Source organism: Alligator sinensis, unplaced genomic scaffold (assembly GCF_000455745.1).
Source record: "Alligator sinensis unplaced genomic scaffold, ASM45574v1 scaffold744_1, whole genome shotgun sequence".
In the NCBI taxonomy this organism is placed as follows: Eukaryota; Metazoa; Chordata; order Crocodylia; family Alligatoridae; genus Alligator; species Alligator sinensis.
The window spans coordinates 1218409-1235234 of record NW_005842241.1 but is presented as its reverse complement, the minus strand read 5'-3'; the positions used below and the strand labels follow the sequence as shown (position 1 = coordinate 1235234).

At 37.3% G+C, this 16826-nt stretch overlaps 2 protein-coding genes across 4 annotated transcripts in view; one reads left to right on the top strand and one right to left on the bottom strand.

Moving 5' to 3' along the window:
• GPR183 (G protein-coupled receptor 183) overlaps positions 1-10018 on the bottom strand; it is an 11371-nt gene extending 1353 nt beyond the window's left edge. For 2 of the 3 annotated variants that reach the window (XM_006027408.2, XM_006027409.2), the window contains exons 1-3: positions 9940-10018; positions 2604-2638; positions 842-1986 (exon numbers count right to left, since the gene is read on the bottom strand). In XM_006027408.2, the coding sequence (XP_006027470.1) occupies positions 864-1986; positions 2604-2614 (1134 nt within the window). In that variant the 5' untranslated portion in view covers positions 2615-2638; positions 9940-10018 and the 3' untranslated portion in view covers positions 842-863. Of the gene's footprint in view, positions 1-6; positions 1987-2603; positions 2639-9939 lie in introns of those variants that run through there. The other variant, XM_006027407.2, reaches the window with a different exon arrangement.
• The window catches only part of UBAC2 (UBA domain containing 2), a 199738-nt gene that overhangs the window by 88468 nt on the left and 94444 nt on the right, over positions 1-16826 (top strand). The gene's annotated exons all lie outside the window — the stretch shown is intronic.

Genomic DNA, 16826 nt, shown 5'->3' with positions numbered 1-16826 from the left:
GAACCCTTAGAATACAGGTCTCTGCACAACAGAATCCAGAAAGAAACATTTCCTATTTGTAAAAGAAAGAGAATACTTCCTTCCTCAAAGGAAGGATAAATTGATTAGTATCTGGTAGATGCTCAGATGCTATAATAATAGGGTCATATAAATATCTGGTTAGGCAAAGAAAATGATGCTTATTACTTAAATATGTTTACACCTCAATTTTTCAGATAGACAGTATCTTAGCTTTTTTCCCACTTGCATTTTCGCACAGTTATCTGTGTTAAATTTAGATATGAACAATCTAGTTCCAGGTCCAAAAGATTTTAAAATAGTACCATGAACTATTTTAAATATTTCATGAAACTGTACATATTTTATAAAATCCTTGCACATTTAGTTCCTTTGCTTATGCAGTCTGCATGAAAGCTCAAGGGGAAAAGATACAACATACTTTATTACTCAAGAATGCTAATATTAGAGATCAGTCAGATGTCTGCTCATTTTCAGATGTTCTCTTTTAGTCATTGTGAGCTACTTGCTTTTTTTTAGTTTATTTTCTTAGAAAAACAAGTGAATTGGGTCGTTGCCTGGTAATTAAAATTCAAGAATGCATATGTTCAGGATGGAAACTGCATAGGTGCTCTGATGGAAACTTCCCAGAAAAACATGAAAGGTAGTCAAACTGATAAAATTAGGAACCTACTAATTTAGAATTTTGTTGCTGTCAGACAGTGGTTATTTTGTGTTTAAACAGTATCCTGGATTTCAGAGATGGTGGGAAAGAGAATCTCACTTAATTTGTTGTATGAGAAGGAAATAATATTTTATGTGGGTCCAGTGTTTTTGAACTTACATTGTTGCAAGGCATTAGAACTTTATTTCTCCGATAACTTTCCATTTGAAGATTTTGGCAGTACTATCATTTGTGTTTCTCCCACATCACGTGAGCTTTCTTCATGAGGTGACCTCACAGCACTTGAAACTGATACACTAACTTGACGTCTCAGTATTTTCATTATTCTCCTCTTATATCCTTTGCATGCAAAGAAATAAATGAAAGGATCCAAGCAGCAGTTAAAATTCATAAGAAACACAGTATAATGGAGAGACTTCTGGAAAATTTGTTGATCACTGCATGGTGTTTTGTCTTGAGTGTAAAGCTTCTTAATCATGTGTTGTATAATTGCAACATGATAAGGGGTAAAACAGATGATAAACACAACAATTACAAAAATGATTGTATTGATGGCTTTTTTGTTTATCCCTGATTTTTCACTTAATGGATTTGCTTTTGCAGTTTGAACAAGTTTGTAGCTAATTTGAGAATAGCAAAATAGTATGATTCCAAGGGGAATGAGGTACCCTATTAAACAGGCAGCAAGAAGTATCAGTGGTAGATTTGGGATTTTTTCAAAGTTTGGATATTCCATGCATGTAATCCTGTCTTGTTCCTTATTTGACATGGACTGTAGGAGTAATGGAAATGTTTGACTCAATACAAGGAACCAGACAAATATACAAATGCCCTTGGCATGCTTAACTCTTCTGAGCTTTTGGTACCGGAATGGGTGGACTACAGCAAAAAACCTATCAATACTTAAACATGTCATAAAATTAACACCTGCATAAGTGTTGATGTAAAATATGAGAGCAGTTAGTCTACAAAATGTTTCTCCAAATGGCCAGTCAAATCCTAGCGCATAGTATGCAATCCTTGTAGGCAAAGAAGTAGTAAAAAGAAGGTCCGACAAGACAAGATTTGTTGAATATAAAGTGGTAGAGTTGATCTTTTTTCTGTTTTTAAAAATGACCGTGAGGGCAAGTCCATTTCCAACCACTCCAAGAATTAAAATAACACTGTAAAATACAGGCAGTATGATCTTTGCTGTATCTTTGTGTTCATACAGGTCACAGGTGTTGTTTGTCTGCAGACTTGTAGATGCTGAGATGGCAGTGGCCATTATCACAACTGGTGTCTCTGCAGGAAATTCAGTAGATCTAGCAATAAGAACAAAACAAAAGGGAACATCTTGTAATAAACACAGATACGGATCTTCCCCATAGCAGCAACCAACTGTTGTCGCAAAAGGCAAATATTTTAAAACCTGAAATGAAACTTGCCTATGATGAAACACTTTTAAAAGTCTTTTGGTAAGTTCAGTTCTTCTATTTTGATAAAAGAAAATAGTATCTCACCAAGCTGCATTTTAGTAAACTGCGGAACTCACTGGTTGGAGGAATGCAGTTTATAGAAGATTAGAAAAAGTTGATGCTACAGTACTTTTAAAGCAACCTGGGGAAAGGGGGATCTATATGACACATGATTATGTGAAGTCCCTGCAAGTTAAGCAAGTATAAAACATACAGTATTTGAATTTGTTTCAGTGAATGTCAGGGAAGTATTTTTTTAAGCGAAGATGATTTAGCAGTTATATGAAATTTGTGACTTAAATAGAATTTGAGCTGGCCTATATTGACCTTGTGGGAATTTAACCTGATTTCTAGAAAACAAATCTTCTCAACTCAGTTGTGTTTGAACTGAAATAATTCAAACTCGTATGAAGTAGCACTTTTCAAAACAGTTCAAGTACAGTTGATTTACAAGGCATACTTACATGTTATCCATTTTTCAGTGGCTCTTGGAATGCACCTGTAATATATGTAAAAAATATTTGTTTTGACTGAATGGCAACACAGTATATTTACATAGATTTGAATATATGTATTAAAAATTAGTTAAAAGAGCCAACTGACATGGCAGCCCTTGAGACCTACAGAATCTGCAAAATCTGTTGTTTGGGGGCTTGTAAATATCAAAGTAATTTAACAAGACCCACAAAATGGAAAAGATCTATGACATCATCTACTCTCTATCCTTGCAAAGGTAGAGCATGCTCAGTGGTGCATTTGGTAGTGCCTTGTTTATTCTAACTGCTAATATTCCAAGTGGTGAGGCCTCCACCATTGCTCTCTCATACCTGTTCCACGAGAACATTCCTGATAGTCAGATTATTCTTAATGTTGTTTACTTCTTCCTGTCTTCCTAGTCAACCACAAAAAATAATTGCTCTCTTTTCTTGGTAATGCTGCCCTTCAAAATTTGTCTACTTGCATTATGTTTCTACTTAGTTAATATGTAGTGAGATTTCATAGTGCAGTATATCTTAGCTCAGCTCAACTTTTCTTTTTTTAAAGCAATTTTTACACTGTTTTTACAGTGTAAAAATTGAGCTAAGTGAGTTAGCACTTTTGAGGTTATTGCCAGTACAAAAATGTTGGCTTAAGTGGCCTGTGAAACTTCATATTGTACATTGATTTAGGAGAGGCTGAGGAAACTGGGTTTATTTAGTCTGGAAAAGAGGAGACTGAAAGGGGACGTAATAGCCACCTTCAGCTACCTGAATAGTGGTTACAGAAAGGATGGAGCTGTTCTCGGTGACGGCAGATGACAGAACATGGAGCAATGGTTCCAAGTTGCAGCAAGGGAAGTTTAGGTTAGATACTAGGAAATACTTCCTCACTAGGAGGGTAGTAAAGCACTGAAACAGGTTACCCAAAGCAGTTGTGGAGTCTCCATCCTTGTAAGTTTTTAAGACCAGGCTAGACAAAGCCTTAGCTGGGATGATTTAGTTGGGGCTGGGCCTGCTTTGAGCAGGGGGTTGGACTAGGTGACCTCCTGAGGTCCCTTCCAACCCTACATTTCTATGATTTGTGCATGCATGTAGTCTCATGTATATGTTTGATACCCCCCAGAATTGTCTTGCTAGCTCTTGCAAAAATCTTCAGGCTATTCAGAATCATGACTATCACAATGAGGATCTGCCTGTGCTTGAAACTGAGAATGTTTCAGCTAGTTTGGAATCTTTGAGTTCAGACAAAGAATAGCTAGTCTGAAGTGGGCAGGGTTATACAAATCATCAGCTACTCTGTGGTAACTGTCCGTGTTCCTACTGTTAGCCTACACTAAGTGGAATCTAAATCTTGGTAGATTAATTCCGCTCAGGGCTCCAGTGCCCTGATTTAGCTTTCACTCACCATGGGTTAAGAGCAGGTAGCTACTGCAGAGCAGCTGGAATATAAAGCTCTGTTCCCTGTTGACTTGCTGTAGTTTGTTCCTTTTTCCACAAGCAAAGGCTTCTTTGCCAGCAGAGATGAACTATAGAAGCTATTTGGTCATGTCTGCATGGCAGAAGAAATGTGTCATCTTAACTTGTGTTGAAATAGGAATTAATTCAAACAACTTTGGTTTTAATTAAAGTTATTTTCTTGTTAAGGTATAGGAGAGGTTAAGGGGTTAAACACGGGCTGCTAACTTGATATCAAGCCCACATTACCATCTAGGGTTTTTCTGGCATCTGCTATTTTTTTAATATAATGGTAAATAAATTGTTTGGTATTATCGATCCCCTTTTGGCATGTTTGCTATACAACATTGAAGCACGTTTTTAGCTTTTGGAAAATGGATTAAAATGATATAGGAAGAAAAAGGGAACAAGCTACTAAAACATTTCGAATTAGTTGTTTTTAAATTTATATCAGTCACCTTCCATCAACACACAGAAGATTTCAGATGCTTATCTTCTCCCTCAATTTTAGATTTATTCAAAGTTAGACACAATTTAATTAACCTCTAGTGCAGAGGTGGGCAAATATGGCTCACAGGCCAGATCCAGCCTTCCAAAGGATTTTATCTGGCCCATGATGGGTCCCTTGGCCCTGAATGGCCCAGGCTTGGGGGCAGCCTCGGATGTGGTGGTCCCACTACCCCTGGGTGCACAGAGGGGCTGGGAGGCATGGTGGCTGGACTCCTCTTCCTGGCAGTGGTGACTTCTTCACTGCTGCTGCCAGTGTCACTGCTGTGGCTGGACTTAGTCCCTCTGCCTGGGCATCCTGGCCCATGTGCCCTGCACCCACTGCCAGGGGTACAGACACAGCAGGTGGGGTCTCAGTGGAGACTGGCCTGGGATGCTTGTGGACAGGGCATACTCAGCAGGGCAAATGGTATGGGGCTGTGTGAAGGTGGGGAGCTGTGTCTTGTAGCAGGACAGGTGTGTGGGGCTCAGGCCAGGACCACGGGATGCTGACAGCGCAGACTTGACCCAGCCCACAACAGCTCACCAAAACTTCCTGAGTGGTCCTCTAGCCAAAATAATTGCCTACCCCAGTTCTAGTGCATACACTATCATAATAATAATAATAATAATAATAATTTAATCACTGAATTCTAGCTGGATTAGCATAATCTGTCATGTAACACATGTTCAAATGATTTGGGAGAATGCTCCCAGGATTGTTTTCCTGGTAGAAAATCTTACCCAGAGATACCTGAACAGACATTCAAATGATGAGCCCTCGAAGAGCAGGGAGCTTGCAGCGCTGACACTGCACTACCAGGGAGCTGCTATTTGTGCATCTCAGTATGTTCTGCAGGGTCCCCCACTCTGCCTGGAGACAGATGGCAACAGTGCACAGGGCAGCCCTGGATTGGCTGACCCAGACTGTTCAGGGTCAGCCTATGTCTCCCACTGCACGATGTAGGAATTGTGGACAGGATGTGTTCTGCTCCGTGCTTAGCTGAAACAGCAGAATCCAGCCAATGACACTCTCCCCAGGGGAGGGGGGGCAGCAGGGGGCAGTGTGGGCCAGGAGCAAAGGATGTATCCCATTGAATGCAATGGAACAATTAATATATAAAAGATTAATTAGTGTATGTAATAGCTGAGTCTTAGTTTGAGTATATCTGGCTTGTGTAGAAGAGATAAGAGATGCAAAGATTTATCTCCCCTACTAATCTAGATAACTGAGTTTGCATTTTATTCCCTCCTTTACTATTGTCATAGAATGGATGACTCCAGATAATGGTATATATTCTGAGCTACAGCTACATATAAACTCATATTCTAGAAAGATTATCAGATGAAAATATACATCTATGTATTTTTAAATGTATGTACTCTGGAAGGAGGAAGACCAATGTTACTTGTTTTGTATAGAAATTTTGTTTATACATTGTAATACTGTACATGTGGCATTTCTTTAGCAGAAAAGCAATGAACAATAGATTCCATTTTTAGTTGAAGAACATAAACAGTTTTAAAAGAGTGACAGGAAAAAGAGGATCAGGAAAAGATGACGTGTGAGGAAAAGGAAAAGGGTTGGGCACAAAATTTTCTGCTGGTATTCCTCAGTTGATTAGCAATTTGAGAATTGTTAAGGGACCTTTTTCATTAAAGAGCTTGATTAGGCACTCCAGGTTACTTCAGTATTGTTATAATATGTCACTTTCTTACAATGATGGTCTCAGCTGCAAGAGAAACATTTTGAGTTGTAGCTTCAGATTTGGGTTCATTTTAACCTTTACTAGTATAATGGATTTTTTCTATTCTTTCCACTAACCAGACAAGTCATGGACAGATGTAACATTTTACCTGAGTTGAAAGGGGAGGATAACTGGTGTTCTCACCAGCAGTTGCAGTGTGTAACTATTATGCAATGAGCCTGTAGTAATCTATCTATACCCTAAAGAAACTGCCTAGGCAGCCCATATATTATTTTGGGAAGTTGTGGATCTTGCACAATTTGAACATAAGAGACAGCGGATGATAGGAGCATAGTAATTATATAGCAATGGCATCTGTTTAGTTTTAATTTTTCCTTTAACTTTTAATCACTTTTTCTTTCATCAGATATTTTTGCTGTCTGAATGTCTAGGTAACCATATAATTAGACCTGACTGAAGAATATGAGCTTTTTGCCTTTGACAACAATATATTACGAAGTTATGAACCTTCTAAAAGTTTGTCTTCAAAGTGAATATAGTTGAATATTTTGTTAACGTAGAAGTTGAATTCATTGGGAGCAAGATGGATGTGTGTCAGCAGCTCAAAGTGCACGTGGCTTCAAAACAGATTGGGTGTGGCAGGCTTATCTTAGAACATGCTTCTTCCTATTGCTGCAAACCTATAGACTATTTTTAATGCATTATATTAAATTAAATATTAATTAAAGGTTATTGACCTTTGTGCCCTAAAATAGAATGTGTAGATCCCATGAAATTTGAAATCTTTGACTGATGACTGATTTGCCTGGGAACGGGAAGCGGGCTCACAGTGATCCATATTGTGTTTTGTAGAGAGTTTCAAGGATAGTCCCCATCCACCCTCCGTTCAGTCAGTTATTTTAATAGACGCACCAATTCAGATGTTAGAAACAATGCATCAGGGCAGCTAAAACATGTTCTTTTTGGAAGTATATATTTATTAATTGTGCAGATGAAGGGCACACACAAAGAGCATAAGCACCGTAATTATAAGACATGTGCTTGTTTATTTAAGGACTGCACATTTATGTAGATTATTTTTTACTAGTTTTCCTTAAAATTAACCTAGAAAATAAATGAAAAACACTATATTAAGAAAATACGAATGTTGCAGAATGAAAATAATTTTAAAAACACAAAAATTAGGGCAGTCATGGCATGGAATTTGGCTTTCTTGGAAATATGTACTGTAGAATCTTCAATTACTGATTTAAATATTTCATGTATGATATTAAAAGCATAATAATAATTGGGATGTGCAGAACAGATGAATTGATATTTCCATAGAACTCTATATTATGAATCTCCTGATTATTTTTTTTATTATTTTCTCCTTAAATGTGTACCTTTTAACAGTTGTATGATAGCAGTATTTTACACTCTAACGTAGTAGAGATTGTAATTAAATTCACATAAAAATGTGCAGGAGGTGAGGAACTTAAGTATGGCTTGATTAGTAAGTTAAAGTAATGTAGTAAATAATAAGAGCGCTGTGTGCCTAGTTATTGGTTGTGTAATATTTCTCAAAGCTGTAATTGGTTGTGTAATATGTTGTCAAAGGATAACGTAGGCATAATACAGAATCTGCCTTTCTACTTTTTTATTAAGAAATACAATGCCAATGTTGTCTAGTTTTTGGGTATCTAAGATACCTAAGATTTGTCTGGCAAGCATTCACTTGCAACCCCACAGTGATGAATGAGAGTAAATATGTAATAGGCAAAAAGCACTCCAGCAAGAAAACAAATTTAAATGTTAGTTTCCAGTGGGAACTCACAAATCATTAGTTCATAAATTCACTAAGGTAGCACAAAAAAGTCCTTGAATTCTCTCTCAAGAAAGTCTTCATTAGTGTTCCAAAGTTGGTGGGGAGCAGGGGCCATAAGGACAGGGCACACCATGAATGGTATCTCATTTAGAAATCCTGTAGCTTCTTTCAGGAAATGTCTGGACATAGGGTATCAAATACACTAGAAATGTATCATTTGTATATTATAAGGTCTGCTGGTTTGGGGGTCTTTGTTCATAGAGAAGTGTCTGGTTGGATAGTAATGTGTTGCTTAGTTTTCAATCATAGCTGCTTGAAAGACAACCAACTTTAAAATATGTTAAACACCTTTGCAATATTACTTGTGTATGGAAACGATTGCTCAAGTTTTCCTAGGGTAGGTGCGTCATTGTGAAAGGGAAAGAAAGTGATCTGGGTGAATAGGAGAGATGATATCCATCAGCGAATCTCTTTTAGGATGCGTTTTGTGCCTTGAGAAGTCTAGTACACCAATCACAGTGACTAGGTATGATTTAAGGCATAGAGCCATGCTGGTGCTCAAAAACCCAGTAACTTATTTACTGCTTGTAAAACAAATACAGAACCAAAAATTGTAGCTGCGGGAAAAAAATCTGAATCATCTAAAATAACACTCATAAAAATAAGCAAAAATTCATATGACAATTTATGCTCTAACTCTGGAAGCACACTCCTTTTAATCAGGCTATTTGCCTGACTCCTGTAATGTGACCTTGTGCAGCGTGGTTAAAAACTAACTAACCGTAACCCTAAATGTAACTGCCAGTTTGCAATCAGAAAGGAAATAGATTTTGGCTGTTTAAAGTTTCTCAGATAATTGTTCTTAATCTCTCAGTTGAAAGGGAGCTGACCCAGGGACAAGGAATAAGAAGTGAAAGACTAGTATTTCTGTTGGCCAAAGCTCACCTTCTTTCTTAAATCTTTTGCTATTCATGTACACAAGGATTTTCAGGTCATCTTTATTTTTTTTTTAAGTTAAATGAAAAATATGAATAGTTTAATCTGGACAGCTGTATTTCTTTTTTGCCACTGAAGTATTAAAAGTTATCAGCCTATTTAAATAGAATTTTTGAAAGATCAAATAGCTTTTAATGTTTCATTAGAAGATTCCACCTAAAAAGATTTAGAGGGCCAAGAGGAAGAAATAACTTTACAAAAAGAAAAGCTTTAGAGTGAAAATGCATGTCAGAAGGAGAAAAAGAAATGTTCATGTACTTTGCTAGTTTGGCATTTTGCATTGTTTTTAAGGATGAATACACTTAATATGAGAATAGCTGAAGATCATTTCATAGCTTACAAATGTATGTGATATACTAAGCTACTCATTTGCTGCCACTGTACAGTTGTGCTGTCTAGACTTGTCATACTGTTATATCTCTACTGGCTTTAGACAATGACTTGCATATTGGAATATTTAAATAATTGCTGAAAAGAAGACTTATATACCATTTACTTCTGTATTGCTAATGTTCAGACTAAATCCTTTTACAAAAACTGCTCCATCTAATAGAGTAGTGAACATTACTTTTTGTTTTACAGCAAGCAACATTATACAATTTTTCTTTTTTTACTTCAACCTGTTTATTAGAGCCAAAAGATGAAATGGCTCTTGAAATCAAAACAAACAGATCCCCTGGTACTATAGCTTGTTTTTGTGAAGTCTTGCTATAAAAGAGAATTCTTTCAATTCACATTTGTATTTTCCACCCAAAAAGAACGTATCCTTCCTACATCAGAAAATTCAGTATATTACTAGGAGAAATTAACTTCCTGGAAACTTGTATTGTTATTCAATGAAAAGAGCAAATTATTTTTCTTTACTTACATATCAGTGGGTTTTTAGATCCTCTGAGCAGTATGGTATTTGGCAGTGTAGTTGAACTGTGAAAGTTCCCCGTTTGAACATTGTTTTGAAAAATGATTACGTTGAGTAAGTCCTTTTATGGGAGGGAGGGGGGAGGTATTTCCCATATGCTTGACATTTTGAGGTGCCCTCGTGTTCATTTGTTACCCACCATCTTATGGGAAGTGAAAGCACCCATGTATTACATTTATTTAAAAATCATATTTTCCAAAGGAGCAAGTTAGAAACAAAAACCACCTAAAAGTTCTGTATCACTAACTTTCATAAAAGGGAATTTACCAAAACTTGTCTAGTTTAATCTTTAACCAGGTAAAATTTGCAGAAAGAAAAACACCTTTTAAACATTTATTTCTTCAATGAATGAATAGATCCTTATATTATGTGTAACAAAAATGTATATATGCTTAGGTTTTAGTGCATAATTAAAAAATGTTTACAGATTACTCAAATCAGTGACATAGTGCAGTGCATTTTCAGTATTTAGGTACAAAATAGCAGCCTCAGTGGTCCATGCTCATGCTTATCATAGCTAAGCTATCAGAGTGAACAGGACTTAGAGAAAGTATCTGGAGAAGTAAGGCCCCCTCTCCACATTAGAAGTATTTAGTCAATTAACTGGTTAATTGTACAATTAACTGAGACCAGCTACACACGCAAAGTACCTGTCATGCCAAAAAAAGGCCCAACTGACTATAAAGTTAGACCTTAAAAATGTGTACTAACTTCATAGCTGGTTGCTATCCACCTTTAATTTGTATGTATAGCAGGGTCTGTTTCTATGGCTAGGAGCCCCATCAGCTGACTGGGCTTCCAGCTGCAGGGCTAGCCAGCCAGCTGCAGGGCCATGGCCAGCCAGAGCTGGGAGTCCTGCAACTGAGGAGACTCTCAGCTCTGGCAGCACCCAGCAGTTGTGAACTCTGGGTCCTGGCAGCACCCCACGGCTGCTGGGACCCAAAGTCCCACAGCTATGAATGCTGGGTCCCGGTAGCACCCTGTAGCACTGGGACCTGCTGTCAGCAACAGCAGGACTCTGGATCCAAGCAGTCATGAAGCACAATTGCAGTCTCCCAGTTGCAGGGGGCTCCATGCACTACTGGAGTCCCAGATCATGCTTCCCCCTGCACTGGCAATAAGGTATGATAGGATCTAATGTGTGATTACATGGATCACACATTAGAATCCCATTGTACCTATATCTGCAGGTGTGGAGGGGCCCTAAGTATTGTAATTATTTTACTTTCTTACAATGATGGTCTCAGCTGCAAGAGAAACATTTTGAGTTGTAGCTTCAGATTTGGGTTCATTTTAACCTTTACTAGTATAATGGATTTTTTCTATTCTTTCCACTAACCAGACAAGTCATGGACAGATGTAACATTTTACCTGAGTTGAAAGGGGAGGATAACTGGTGTTCTCACCAGCAGTTGCAGTGTGTAACTATTATGCAATGAGCCTGTAGTAATCTATCTATACCCTAAAGAAACTGCCTAGGCAGCCCATATATTATTTTGGGAAGTTGTGGATCTTGCACAATTTGAACATAAGAGACAGCGGATGATAGGAGCATAGTAATTATATAGCAATGGCATCTGTTTAGTTTTAATTTTTCCTTTAACTTTTAATCACTTTTTCTTTCATCAGATATTTTTGCTGTCTGAATGTCTAGGTAACCATATAATTAGACCTGACTGAAGAATATGAGCTTTTTGCCTTTGACAACAATATATTACGAAGTTATGAACCTTCTAAAAGTTTGTCTTCAAAGTGAATATAGTTGAATATTTTGTTAACGTAGAAGTTGAATTCATTGGGAGCAAGATGGATGTGTGTCAGCAGCTCAAAGTGCACGTGGCTTCAAAACAGATTGGGTGTGGCAGGCTTATCTTAGAACATGCTTCTTCCTATTGCTGCAAACCTATAGACTATTTTTAATGCATTATATTAAATTAAATATTAATTAAAGGTTATTGACCTTTGTGCCCTAAAATAGAATGTGTAGATCCCATGAAATTTGAAATCTTTGACTGATGACTGATTTGCCTGGGAACGGGAAGCGGGCTCACAGTGATCCATATTGTGTTTTGTAGAGAGTTTCAAGGATAGTCCCCATCCACCCTCCGTTCAGTCAGTTATTTTAATAGACGCACCAATTCAGATGTTAGAAACAATGCATCAGGGCAGCTAAAACATGTTCTTTTTGGAAGTATATATTTATTAATTGTGCAGATGAAGGGCACACACAAAGAGCATAAGCACCGTAATTATAAGACATGTGCTTGTTTATTTAAGGACTGCACATTTATGTAGATTATTTTTTACTAGTTTTCCTTAAAATTAACCTAGAAAATAAATGAAAAACACTATATTAAGAAAATACGAATGTTGCAGAATGAAAATAATTTTAAAAACACAAAAATTAGGGCAGTCATGGCATGGAATTTGGCTTTCTTGGAAATATGTACTGTAGAATCTTCAATTACTGATTTAAATATTTCATGTATGATATTAAAAGCATAATAATAATTGGGATGTGCAGAACAGATGAATTGATATTTCCATAGAACTCTATATTATGAATCTCCTGATTATTTTTTTTATTATTTTCTCCTTAAATGTGTACCTTTTAACAGTTGTATGATAGCAGTATTTTACACTCTAACGTAGTAGAGATTGTAATTAAATTCACATAAAAATGTGCAGGAGGTGAGGAACTTAAGTATGGCTTGATTAGTAAGTTAAAGTAATGTAGTAAATAATAAGAGCGCTGTGTGCCTAGTTATTGGTTGTGTAATATTTCTCAAAGCTGTAATTGGTTGTGTAATATGTTGTCAAAGGATAACGTAGGCATAATACAGAATCTGCCTTTCTACTTTTTTATTAAGAAATACAATGCCAATGTTGTCTAGTTTTTGGGTATCTAAGATACCTAAGATTTGTCTGGCAAGCATTCACTTGCAACCCCACAGTGATGAATGAGAGTAAATATGTAATAGGCAAAAAGCACTCCAGCAAGAAAACAAATTTAAATGTTAGTTTCCAGTGGGAACTCACAAATCATTAGTTCATAAATTCACTAAGGTAGCACAAAAAAGTCCTTGAATTCTCTCTCAAGAAAGTCTTCATTAGTGTTCCAAAGTTGGTGGGGAGCAGGGGCCATAAGGACAGGGCACACCATGAATGGTATCTCATTTAGAAATCCTGTAGCTTCTTTCAGGAAATGTCTGGACATAGGGTATCAAATACACTAGAAATGTATCATTTGTATATTATAAGGTCTGCTGGTTTGGGGGTCTTTGTTCATAGAGAAGTGTCTGGTTGGATAGTAATGTGTTGCTTAGTTTTCAATCATAGCTGCTTGAAAGACAACCAACTTTAAAATATGTTAAACACCTTTGCAATATTACTTGTGTATGGAAACGATTGCTCAAGTTTTCCTAGGGTAGGTGCGTCATTGTGAAAGGGAAAGAAAGTGATCTGGGTGAATAGGAGAGATGATATCCATCAGCGAATCTCTTTTAGGATGCGTTTTGTGCCTTGAGAAGTCTAGTACACCAATCACAGTGACTAGGTATGATTTAAGGCATAGAGCCATGCTGGTGCTCAAAAACCCAGTAACTTATTTACTGCTTGTAAAACAAATACAGAACCAAAAATTGTAGCTGCGGGAAAAAAATCTGAATCATCTAAAATAACACTCATAAAAATAAGCAAAAATTCATATGACAATTTATGCTCTAACTCTGGAAGCACACTCCTTTTAATCAGGCTATTTGCCTGACTCCTGTAATGTGACCTTGTGCAGCGTGGTTAAAAACTAACTAACCGTAACCCTAAATGTAACTGCCAGTTTGCAATCAGAAAGGAAATAGATTTTGGCTGTTTAAAGTTTCTCAGATAATTGTTCTTAATCTCTCAGTTGAAAGGGAGCTGACCCAGGGACAAGGAATAAGAAGTGAAAGACTAGTATTTCTGTTGGCCAAAGCTCACCTTCTTTCTTAAATCTTTTGCTATTCATGTACACAAGGATTTTCAGGTCATCTTTATTTTTTTTTTAAGTTAAATGAAAAATATGAATAGTTTAATCTGGACAGCTGTATTTCTTTTTTGCCACTGAAGTATTAAAAGTTATCAGCCTATTTAAATAGAATTTTTGAAAGATCAAATAGCTTTTAATGTTTCATTAGAAGATTCCACCTAAAAAGATTTAGAGGGCCAAGAGGAAGAAATAACTTTACAAAAAGAAAAGCTTTAGAGTGAAAATGCATGTCAGAAGGAGAAAAAGAAATGTTCATGTACTTTGCTAGTTTGGCATTTTGCATTGTTTTTAAGGATGAATACACTTAATATGAGAATAGCTGAAGATCATTTCATAGCTTACAAATGTATGTGATATACTAAGCTACTCATTTGCTGCCACTGTACAGTTGTGCTGTCTAGACTTGTCATACTGTTATATCTCTACTGGCTTTAGACAATGACTTGCATATTGGAATATTTAAATAATTGCTGAAAAGAAGACTTATATACCATTTACTTCTGTATTGCTAATGTTCAGACTAAATCCTTTTACAAAAACTGCTCCATCTAATAGAGTAGTGAACATTACTTTTTGTTTTACAGCAAGCAACATTATACAATTTTTCTTTTTTTACTTCAACCTGTTTATTAGAGCCAAAAGATGAAATGGCTCTTGAAATCAAAACAAACAGATCCCCTGGTACTATAGCTTGTTTTTGTGAAGTCTTGCTATAAAAGAGAATTCTTTCAATTCACATTTGTATTTTCCACCCAAAAAGAACGTATCCTTCCTACATCAGAAAATTCAGTATATTACTAGGAGAAATTAACTTCCTGGAAACTTGTATTGTTATTCAATGAAAAGAGCAAATTATTTTTCTTTACTTACATATCAGTGGGTTTTTAGATCCTCTGAGCAGTATGGTATTTGGCAGTGTAGTTGAACTGTGAAAGTTCCCCGTTTGAACATTGTTTTGAAAAATGATTACGTTGAGTAAGTCCTTTTATGGGAGGGAGGGGGGAGGTATTTCCCATATGCTTGACATTTTGAGGTGCCCTCGTGTTCATTTGTTACCCACCATCTTATGGGAAGTGAAAGCACCCATGTATTACATTTATTTAAAAATCATATTTTCCAAAGGAGCAAGTTAGAAACAAAAACCACCTAAAAGTTCTGTATCACTAACTTTCATAAAAGGGAATTTACCAAAACTTGTCTAGTTTAATCTTTAACCAGGTAAAATTTGCAGAAAGAAAAACACCTTTTAAACATTTATTTCTTCAATGAATGAATAGATCCTTATATTATGTGTAACAAAAATGTATATATGCTTAGGTTTTAGTGCATAATTAAAAAATGTTTACAGATTACTCAAATCAGTGACATAGTGCAGTGCATTTTCAGTATTTAGGTACAAAATAGCAGCCTCAGTGGTCCATGCTCATGCTTATCATAGCTAAGCTATCAGAGTGAACAGGACTTAGAGAAAGTATCTGGAGAAGTAAGGCCCCCTCTCCACATTAGAAGTATTTAGTCAATTAACTGGTTAATTGTACAATTAACTGAGACCAGCTACACACGCAAAGTACCTGTCATGCCAAAAAAAGGCCCAACTGACTATAAAGTTAGACCTTAAAAATGTGTACTAACTTCATAGCTGGTTGCTATCCACCTTTAATTTGTATGTATAGCAGGGTCTGTTTCTATGGCTAGGAGCCCCATCAGCTGACTGGGCTTCCAGCTGCAGGGCTGGGGCTCCCAGCTGCAGGGCTAGCCAGCCAGCTGCAGGGCCATGGCCAGCCAGAGCTGGGAGTCCTGCAACTGAGGAGACTCTCAGCTCTGGCAGCACCCAGCAGTTGTGAACTCTGGGTCCTGGCAGCACCCCACGGCTGCTGGGACCCAAAGTCCCACAGCTATGAATGCTGGGTCCCGGTAGCACCCTGTAGCACTGGGACCTGCTGTCAGCAACAGCAGGACTCTGGATCCAAGCAGTCATGAAGCACAATTGCAGTCTCCCAGTTGCAGGGGGCTCCATGCACTACTGGAGTCCCAGATCATGCTTCCCCCTGCACTGGCAATAAGGTATGATAGGATCTAATGTGTGATTACATGGATCACACATTAGAATCCCATTGTACCTATATCTGCAGGTGTGGAGGGGCCCTAAGTATTGTAATTATTTTAGGGACTATTCCTTCTCATTATATTTGCAGGTCAGGAGTGAGGGGTATCAGCGTGGGGGGGAGGGGGAGTGCTGTGGGTTGGGAGTGAGGGCACCAGCGGGGGTGGAGTACTGAGAGTCAGGAGTGAGGGGCAGCAGCAGGGCTGCTGACTTGGAAGCAAGGGCACAGGTAGGGCACAGGCATATCACTGCCCCCTCCCCACAATCATATTATTCCCTGCCCTCCCTGAACAGGTGTCCTCTTTTTTTGAAACTGGAAATATGACTATAGGGGCAAAAGAAGAACAAGATTGCAAAATTTTAAGTCCAGCTGTTGTTACTTTGTTTCTACATAAGGACTGTTCATCGAATAGTTACATTAGTTAAATTATTTAACTATAACAAGGCTATGGGGAGCAGTAATAGGTGGAAAATCCTGTTGTTTTTCTATTATGACTGTGATCAACAGTTATATGGGATTTTCCCCTGAAACTTCTACAGAATTTTCATTGCAAACTGATCTGTATTTAAAGTGACCTGGTTTAGTGACCTAATTTTTAAAACCTAAGGGATGCTCTGATGTTGATTACCTAAGTGTCCAATCCTTTGAAATACTGAATGTCTTCTTAATGATGCTGGGGTTATGCCTACAATACAGGCTTCTGTTGG